Source organism: Cherax quadricarinatus, chromosome 11 (genome assembly GCF_038502225.1).
Source record: "Cherax quadricarinatus isolate ZL_2023a chromosome 11, ASM3850222v1, whole genome shotgun sequence".
In the NCBI taxonomy this organism is placed as follows: domain Eukaryota; kingdom Metazoa; phylum Arthropoda; class Malacostraca; order Decapoda; family Parastacidae; genus Cherax; species Cherax quadricarinatus.
The window spans coordinates 45,562,037-45,572,523 of NC_091302.1; the positions used below are offsets into that span (position 1 = coordinate 45,562,037).

The 10,487-nt window shown below is 37.7% G+C and overlaps 1 protein-coding gene across 7 annotated transcripts in view; it reads left to right on the top strand.

Annotated features, from left to right (window-relative positions):
- HDAC4 (histone deacetylase 4) overlaps nt 1-10,487 on the top strand; it is a 779,940-nt gene that overhangs the window by 749,852 nt on the left and 19,601 nt on the right. For all 7 annotated transcript variants that reach the window (XM_070084058.1, XM_070084060.1, XM_070084063.1 and 4 more), the window contains 2 exons: nt 8,470-8,652; nt 8,804-8,967. In XM_070084058.1, coding sequence (XP_069940159.1) covers nt 8,470-8,652; nt 8,804-8,967 — 347 coding nt within the window. The remainder of the gene's footprint in view (nt 1-8,469; nt 8,653-8,803; nt 8,968-10,487) is intronic.

Consider the following 10,487-nt stretch of genomic DNA (forward strand, 5'->3'; position numbering starts at 1 on the left):
AGCATTTGAATGCAAAAATTTTGCCTCGCCTCACGATAAAAAACTTGCCTTACGTGATTCGTCCAGGACACGTCCCACGCATGGCTTCAGCTGCCCCGTGGGTGCCATTGTTTACAAGCCAGCCAGTGCAGTCACATCTAAGCATGCATTCGGTACATTTCATATTATCACAGTGTTTTTAGTGCTTGTAGCTGCAAAGTAAGTCACCATGGGCCCCAAGAAAGCTTCTAGTGCTAACCCTGTGGTAAAAAGGGTGAAAATTACTATGGAAATGAAGAAAGAGATAATTACTAAGTACGAGAGTGGAGTGCGTGTCTCGGAGCTGGCCAGGTTGTATACCAAACCCCAATCAACCATCGCTACTATCTTGGCCAACAAAATGGCCTTACGATAATTTTGGCTTACGCTGAGCTCTCAGGAACGGATTAATATCGTAAGACGGGGGTCCACTGTAGTAATATTTTTATATAGCCGAACTTAAGTACTGGAAATGGGAAGTACAATGCCTACACTTTAAAGGAGGGGTTTGGGATATTGGCAGTTTAGAAGGATATGTTATACAGTGAAACCGCGGCTTACGAACGCCCCACCATGCGAATTTTTCAGGATATGATCTGTCATTCGGTCGATTTTTTGCTTCTGGATATGAATGAAATTTCAGGATGCGAACTTCCCCCTCAAGGGAGGTTCCTTAAATAAATAAATAAATAAAATATTTATTTCTCTGCAAAGGTTACAATGTGTGTTTACATATCATAATATGATTGGAGTGAAGAAAGCCTCTATCATGCTGAGGCATTTCGGGCAGACTTAACCTAATAGACTACTTAAGTCTAGACAGGTGAAAAGTGTACAAGTAGTGGTTACCAATGTTTTGCTGATGGTGGTGCCAACTACTGGCAGCCTTTTCAAGTTTCTCCTTACTAACCATACCCCGGCTGGGATTGAACCCGCGGTCAGAGAGTCTCAAAACTCCAGCCCGTCGCGTTAGCCACTAGACCAGCTAGCCACAATAAGATTCGTCCAACTAGGTATATTTCTACACCATAGGAAGGTTAGCACAGGCACCACTGTGACCACAAATGCAAGTTTTTACAGACGAATCTCCAGCTAGCGTGGCCGTGACGAACTCTAGCTCAAGTCCCTTCACTGCCATCAACATGACTCACGAAATCGTAATGACACGATTGCAAACAAACCATACCCCGGCTGGGATTGAACCCGCAGTCAGAGAGTCTCAAAACTCCAGCCCGTCGCGTTAGCCACTAGACCAGCGGGTTCAATCCCAGCCGGGGTATGGTTTGTTTACAATCGTGTCATTACGATTTCATGAGTCATTTCGCCTTACTGTTATTATTATTATTACTTTTTTTTTTTTTTGACAAGTCGGCCATCTCCCACCGAGGTAGGGTGACCCAAAAAGAAAATATACTTTCATCATCATTCAACACTTTCGCCTCACACATAATCACTGTTTTTACAGAGGTGCTCAGAACACAACAGTTTAGAAGCATATATGTATAAAGATACACAACATATCCCTCCAAACCGCTAATATCCCAAACCCCTCCTTTAGAGTGCAGGCATTGTACTTTCCATTTCCAGGACTCAAGTCCGGCTATATAAAAATAACCAGTTTCCCTGAATCCCTTCACTAAATATTACCCTGCTCACACTCCAACAGATCGTCAGGTCCCAAATACCATTCGTCTCCATTCACTCCTATCAAACACGCTCATGCACTCCTGCTGGAAGTCCAAGCCCCTCGCCCACAAAACCTCCCTTACCCCTTCCTTCCAACCTTTTCAAGGATGACCCCTACCCCACCTTCCTTCCCCTACAGATTTATACGCTCTCCATGTCGTTCTACTTTGATCTATTCTCTCTAAATGACCAAACCACCTCAACAACCCCTCTTCAGCCCTCTGGATAATAGTTTTGGTAATCCCACACCTTCTCCTAATTTCCACACTCCAAATTTTCTGCATAATATTTAAACCCCACATTGCCCTTAGACAGTACATCTCCACTGCCTCCAACTGCCTCCTCACTGCTTCATTCACAACCCAAGCTTCACACCCATATAAGAGTGTTGGTACTACTATACTTTCATACATTCCCTTCTTTGCCTCCATAGATAACGTTTTTTGTCTCAACATATACCTCAGTGCACCACTCACCTTTTTTCCCTCATCAATTCTATGAATAACCTCATCCTTCATAAATCCATCCGCCGACACGTCAACGCCGAAGTATCTGAAAACATTCACTTCTTCCATACTCCTCCTCCCCAATTTGATATCCAATTTTTCTTTATCTAAATCATTTGATACCCTCATCACTTTACTCTTTTCTATGTTCACTTTCAACTTTCTACCTTTACACACACTCCCAGACTCACCCACTAGCCTTTGCAATTTTTCTTTAGAATCTCCCATAAGCACAGTATCATCAGCAAAAAGCATCTGTGTCAATTCCCATTTTGTATTTGATTCCTCATAATTTAATTACACCCCTCTCCTGAACACCCTAGCATTTACTTCTTTTACAACCCCATCTATAAATATATTAAACAACCATGGTGACATTACGCATCCCTGTCTAAGACCTACTTTTACTAGGAAGTAGTCTCCCTCTCTTCTACACAGCCTAACCTGAGCCTCACTATCCTCATAAAAACTCTTTACAGCATTTAGTAACTTACCACCTATTCCATATACTTGCAACATCTGCTACATTGCTCCCCTATCCACTCTATCATATGCCTTTCCTAAATCCATAAATGCAATAAAAACTTCCCTACCTTTATCTAAATACTGTTCACATATATGCTTCAATGTAAACACTTGATCTACACATCCCCTACCTACTCTGAAACCTCCTTGCTCACCCGCAATCCTACATTCTGTCATACCTCTAATTCTTTCAATTATAACCCTACTGTACACTTTTCCTGGTATACTCAGTAAACTTATCTCTCTATAATTTTTGCAATCTCTTTTGTCCCTTTCCCTTTATATAAAGGGATTATACATGCTCTTCCCCAATCCCTAGGTACCTTCCCCTCTTTCATACATTTATTAAACAAAAATACCAACCACTCCAACACTATATCCCCCTGCTTTTAACATTTCTGTCATGATCCTGCCAGTTCCAGCTGCTTTACCCCCTTTCATTCTACGTAATGCCTCACGCACCTCCCCCACACTCACATCCTGTTCTTCTTCACTCTTAAAAGATGGTATACCTCCCTGGCCAGTGCATGAAATTACCGCTTCCCTTTCTTCGTCAACATTTAAAAGTTCCTCAAAATATTCTCGCCATCTACCCAAAACCTCCATCTCCCCGTCTACTAACTCCCCTACTCTGTTTTTAACTGACAAATCCATTCATTCTCTAGGCTTTCTTAACTTGTTTAACTCATTCCAAATTTTTTTCTTATTTTCATTAAAATTTCTTGACAGTGCCTCTCGCACTCTATCATCTGCTCTCCTTTTGCACTCTCTCACCACTCTCTTCACCTCTCTTTTACTCTCCACATATTCTACTCTTCTTATAACACTTCTGCTTTGTAAAAACCTCTCATAAGCTAACCTTTTCTCTTTTATCATGCCCTTTACTTCATCATTCCACCAATCACTCCTCTTTCCTCCTACACCCACCCTTCTATAACCACAAACTTCTGCCCCACATTCTAATACTGCGTTTTTAAAACTATTCTAACCCTCTTCAACCCCCCATTACTCATACTTGCACCAGCCCAACTTTCTGCCAATAATTGCTTATATCTCACCCGAACTTCCTCCTCCCTTAGTTTATACACTTTCACCTCCCTCTTGCTTGTTGTTGCCATTTTCCTCTTTTCTCATCTACCTCTTACTCTAACTGTAGCTACAACTAAATAATGATCCAATATATCAGTTGTCCCTCTATAAATGTGTACATCCTGGAGCCTGCCCATCAACCTTTTATCCACCAATACATAATCTAACAAACTACTTTCATTATGTGCTATATCATACCTTATATATTTTTTTATCCTCTTCTTCATAAAATATGTATTACTTATTACCAAACCCCTTTCTACACATAGCTCAATTAAAGGCTCCCCATTTTCATTTACCCCTGGTACCCCAAATTTACCTACTACTCCCTCCACAACATTTTTTCCCGCTTTAGCATTGAAATCCCCAACCACCATTACTCTCACACTTGGATCAAAACTCCCCATGCATTCACTCAACATTTCCCAAAATCTCTCTCTCTCCTCTACACTTCTCTCTTCTCCAGGTGCATATACGCTTACTATAATCCACTTTTCACATCCACCCTTTATTTTACTCCACATAATCCTTGAATTAATACATTTATACTCCCTCTTTTCCTGCCATAGCTTATCCTTCAACATTATTGCTACTCCTAATCCCATTTATTTCTCTCCACTGAAATTCTCCCACTCCCTTCAGCTTTGTTTCACTTAAAGCCAGGACATCCAGCTTCTTCTCATTCATAACATCCACAATCATCTCTTTCTTATCATTTGCACAACATCCACACACATTCAGACATCCCACTTTGACAGTTTTCTTCTTATTCTTTTTAGTAATCATTACAGGAAAAGGGGTTACTAGCCCATTGTTCCCGGCATTTTAGTTGACTTTACAAAATGCATGGCTTACAGAGGAAAGATTCTTATTCCACTTCCCCATGGATATAAAAGGAAAAGTAATAAGAACAAGAACTATTAAGATAAAATCAAAGAAAACTCAGATGAGTGTGTATAAATAAACGTGTACATGTATGTGTAGTGTGACCTTAGTGTAAGTAGAAGTAGCAAGAAGTAGCATATTTATGAGACAGACAAACGACACCAGCAATCCTTCCAATATGTAAAAATGTAAAACAATTACAGGCTTTGGTTTTCACTCACTTGGCAGGACGGTAGTACCTCCCTGGGTGGTTGCTGTCTACCAGCCTACTACTGTTATATTGTATTATTATTATTATTATTGTTATAATAATAATGATTATTATTATTATTATTAGTAGTAGTAGTGGTAGTACGTACGTACATGGTGATGGGCTCTTGATCTAGGGAATTGGATCTGTGGTCCAGGTCCCTAAATTAATAACAGTGATAATAATTATTATACATATGTACTAATAGTAGTAATAATAATACATAATTACGTATAATAAATAATAACAATATAATAATACTATGTACGTACTGCGTATAATTTAGTTAGACAACACCACCACCAGATAGCAGTGTCAATCAAAACAGTGCTTACCAGTGCACATGTGCTTACAGAGCTACCCTCGCAATGCAGAGCTACCCTCGCAATGCAAAGAATTCTCGTGATTTCCTTATGTTTTATGCAGTTAATTCGCTAGATTTCTTTCTTCTAACCATGTGTCCTAAGAAAGCAAGTGGAAAGGAGAGTGACGAGAAGAAAAAGAGGATGATTTGCATGGAATTAAAGCAAGAAATCATTGATAAGCACAGACTGGATATGTAGTGTAGTGAGATAAACATAAAAATTGTACATAGTGACCACTCTCGCTAGCACAATCCTCCTCTCTCTGCCGTCTACATAATGACATATTTTATTCATTCTAGAGTGTATATCAAGCTTTTTTATTTATATTGTTTATTATGTCATATTAGATGAATTGTGACAGATAAATAAGCTGTAGAGTTGATATTAGGGTTATTTTGTCATGCCTCATGAGAGCAGGAATTCAACTGGAACGAATTAATTGCATTTCAGTTAATTTAAATGAGGAAAATTGACCCAGCATACGAACAAATCAGGATACAAAGAAGTCCAAATAACGGATTAAATTCGTAAGCCGAGGTTCCACTGTATAACTTCGTGTGTGTTTCTAAACTGTTGTATCTGGGTGCCTCTGCAAAGACAGTGATTGTGTATGAGTGAGGTGAAAGTGTTGAATGATGATGAAAGTATTTTATTTTTGGGGATTTTCTTTCTTTTGGGTCACCCTGCCAACTTGTTGAAAAAAAAATAATAATAATTATAATAACCTTTATTTCTACAAGTGAAACTGGGTGTTGCCATGAGCTCTCTAACTCTCTTGGTTCCATCTGGAAACTTTCCAAAGTTTTAAGTGTTTTAAAGTTATTATGTTGTAAGGCTCTTACTTTAAATGAACTCTAAGGAGAAAGTGTTGCAGAAAATTAAGTGCTACACCAGTGAACACTAAACATGATAAAATTATTTCTGACATAAAAACTTTAACTGGTGTGGAATGAAGATTAAACTAGTCGCAACGTGCCTTTAACCCTTTGACTGTCGCAAGCCCCTTTCTGAAATTGTCATTCTATGCCGCAAAATTTTTGGAAATTTTTTTTTTTATGAAATGATAGAGAATCTTTTCCTGATGGTAATGACACCAAAAGTATGAAATTTGGTCGAAAACTCATGAAATTACACTCCCGCAAAGTTAGCGGTCTCGGCGACATATACACTTCGGCGATTTCACCGACTTTGAGCCCTGTTTTTGGCCAATTTTGTTGTTTCCAGTTGACCAAACTCATAGCTATTTCTTTAGAACTCCATTTTTTCTATCAATTAAGTACAAGAAACCGCCCATTTACCGATTTGAACTACCCAATAAAGTGGTCAGAAATTGGCAATTTGGCCAATTTCAACTAAATTAAAAAATGGCAATTTCAAAATAGGGTCCAGAATAAACAATGTAGACATTCTTGGCACTAAAATAACATATCCTCTGTTCATTAGTCACATCTCTAGGCCCCTCTTATATTACTATTGCTTTCTATTTTGATTTTTTATTCATACAAAACATACAAAATTTACTGTTATGCAGACTACTGCATTATTGTAAAAATGGTATAAATATAATCAGTGCACTAGTGAAAGAATACTAGACTCCTCAGTTGACGTGTATTGGACGTGTGCTGTGATTTGCTTACTCCTGAACATTGGTAAAAATTGAACATTTCCGCTACTTTGAGCGTTGTCATTGTGAAACTAATCAAAATCATCTCTGTTTCTGTAATGTGTTTTCCATTTTATCACGTGAGATTATGAAAATGAGAATACATTGATAAATACTATACGAAAATACACCTCAAAGTCGGCGTTTTAATCCAAAAAAACAGTCATTTTTTTTTTTTCTCATTACACACTGCATGCTGCAGGATTTTTTTTACGTGGTGCACACTGACCACACAGACCTATTCTCTCACATGTGGGCCTACCAGCTTTCTCCTGCTTGATTTGAAGCTGCTAGAATTTATGCGTATTAATACGCCTGAAACACTGGCTCATAAGACGTATATATACGACCAAAACAGTCAAAGGGTTAGCCGAGTCATTTTTCAGGCCGAGGCCCTAAGTCTCTTCATTTCTATGAAGGCTGAGAGAGGTGAGGAAGCTGCTGAAGTTAAATTTGCAGCTAGCAGAGGCTGGTTTCATCTTTTGACTTCCTGCAATAAATTTTTCTCACCTCTCACCCTGCATTAAGGCCAAAAACATTTTAAGATAAGTAATGAGTGTACTATATATGCATTTTAGTTTTTGTTTTGTTTTGTTTTTAGACCTAGTTCTATTGCTAAGTTACTATATGATAGTATAAACATGTTATCAAGCATGTATATGCATTTAAAAATGAAAAAAAGGGTGATTCAATTTATGGTGACTTTCACTTTATGGCAATTTATGCTTTACGGTGGTAGCCTGGAACCTGACCCACCGTAAAAGCAGGTTCCTCCAGTATCATGAAATTGTAATAAATTTGTAATGAATTAGTTATCTTTGTGCCTCTTTCACACTGTTTGCTGGTAGAGAAGCTGGTGGTGGAACAACAGCTCCTGATTTCAGTGTTCGTTTATACTAATTAGCATACTAGTATGTCAGACACACAATCATCACCTGTGTAGTTAACCATGATGCACTGTGTGGACTCTCACAGTCTTAGATTTATTTCAAATGTATGAATAGATTGTAGAAGACCCAGAAAGTTGTGCTGAGGTCAAACATATTGGCAGGTAGCAGATTTGAAGAAACGAAAAATTGTACTAGTATGTTCGACACAGTCGTTAGTTGTGCACTAGGACGTTGGGCACAGTTTAAAGGTTAAAGGAAGGTTTGGAATGGTTATAGGTTGTATAGTTGCCAATTTATTGAACAAATGGGGATATTGATTTCTGGGAGTTAAGGTTATGTGATTTAGGGGATACTTCTCACAGATCTCAGTGACTGAAATGTATCTAGCTCTCTTCACACAGAATATGTTGAGTGGGTTTTGAACCCTTGGCAAGTGAGTCCTCAAACTCCACGCCAGGACTCACTTGCCATGGGTTCAGACTCCACTTGTTCTGTGGTTTGTTTGCAGTCGTGTTATTACAATTTTGTGAGATGTGTGCAAGCAAGTGGTAATTACTTTAGTTAAGTATTTATATAATGATTTTTTTTTCAGGAACCAACCCATGGAACCGGCAAAGATTAGACACGAGTAAATTTTCTGAATTGCCCATCAAAAGTTTTGTACGGCTACATTGTGGTGGTGTTGGCGTTGACTCAGACACAACGTGGAATGACATGCATACGTCATCTGCTGCAAGAATGGCTGCTGGCTGTGTTATAGAATTAGCTTACAAAGGTATAGTACTTCCATAATTTTGGAATCTGGTATAAGCATATAAGATCATTTCATAACCTTGGTATGCTGCTGAAAAATATGTATGTTTAATGTTTGTTTTCCTTTTTTGTTTAGAAAAAGTATATTGATGTACAAAAATTGTCCCTTACAGTTGCTACTGGAGAACTTCGTAATGGATTTGCCCTAGTGCGACCACCTGGCCATCATGCAGAACACCAACAAGCCATGGGTTTCTGCTTTTTTAACTCTATTGCAATTGCTGCAAGACAACTACATCAAAAGCTTAATTTGGAAAAAGTCCTCATTATTGACTGGGTAAACTAACAAAAGTGATACTTTTTTTTTTTTTAGTTTTACTCATGAGGTCATTGCAGGTGGACATAAGCAGATATCTGGGTTGGTAATAATAATGTTCGATGTAGGTAGATCATGATGTCGAAACAAAATTATGTGATACGCAATTTATTGCGTTCACATAGATTATAAAATAAAAACTTCAGAATTTGTGTAATTTACAATCAGGTCTTCTGAGTGTATTTAGATTTATGTACCTGTGTATTTTATAATTTAATATGTATTATTTGTGTAATCAAGAGGGACATGATTTGTGTCCAGAAATTAAGATGAGACATGACTAGAGGAGAGATCATCACTTACCCTGTTGATTCCTGAAAACTAGTAAGATGAAATAGGATTACATCCTTAATTAATTAACCTGTTACAGCTTTACCAGACTATTAGGACACATAAAGGATCACATAGATGTATGAACTGCTTCTGGTTGTATCAAGTTTTTTGACATGAGCAAAGGAAAATAGATTACAATGCAACGAAACTACGAATTTTAACCCTTTGACGGTTTTGGACGTATATATACATCTTACGAGGTACCGTGTTTGACGTATATATACTCATAAATTCTAGTGGCTTCAAATCAAGCAGGAGAAAGCTGGTAGGCCCACATGTGAGAGAATAGGTCTGTGTGGTCAGTGTGCACCATATAAAAAAAATCCTGGAGCATGCAGTGCATAATGAGAAAAAAAAACTCCGACCATTTTTTTTTAATTAAAATGCTGACTTTGTGGTCTATTTTTGTATAGTATTTATGGCTCTATTTGCGTTTTCTTGGTCTCATTTGATAGAATGGAAAACATATTATAGAAATAGAAGTGATTTTGATTGGTTTTACTATAAAAAGAACCTGGAAATGGAGCTCAAAGTAGTGGAAATGTTTATTTTGGCTGATGTTCAAAAGTAAACAAATGATGTCATTGTCCAATAAATGTCCAGCTAGCCATTCTAATATGCAGTCATGAATGGGTTGACATTATTTGTACAATTATTACAATATTGCAGTAGTCTACATAACAGTAAATCTTCTAGTTTTTGTTTCAATAAAAATTGAAAACACAAAAGCAAGAGTAATATCAGAGGGACCTGGAGAAGTGACTGATGAACAAAGAAAATGTTATTTTAGAGCCAGGAATGTCTGTGTTGTTCATTCTGAACCTTATTTTGAAATTGTCATATTTTTTAATTTTTGTGAAATTGGCCAAATTGCAAATTTCTGACTACGTTATTGGGTAGTTGAAATTGGTAAATGGGCAGTTTCTTGTACTCAACCGAAAGAAAAAATGGAGTTCTAAAGAAATAGCTGTGAGTTTGGTCAACTGGAACAATGGAATTAGCTGAAAATAGGGCTCAAAGTAGGCGAAATCACTGATTTGTAAATATCGCCGAGGTCGCTAAATTTGCAAGAGCATAATTCCGTCAGTTTTCCATCAAATTTCGATTTTTTGGTGTCATTACAATCGGGAAAAGATTCTCTATCATTT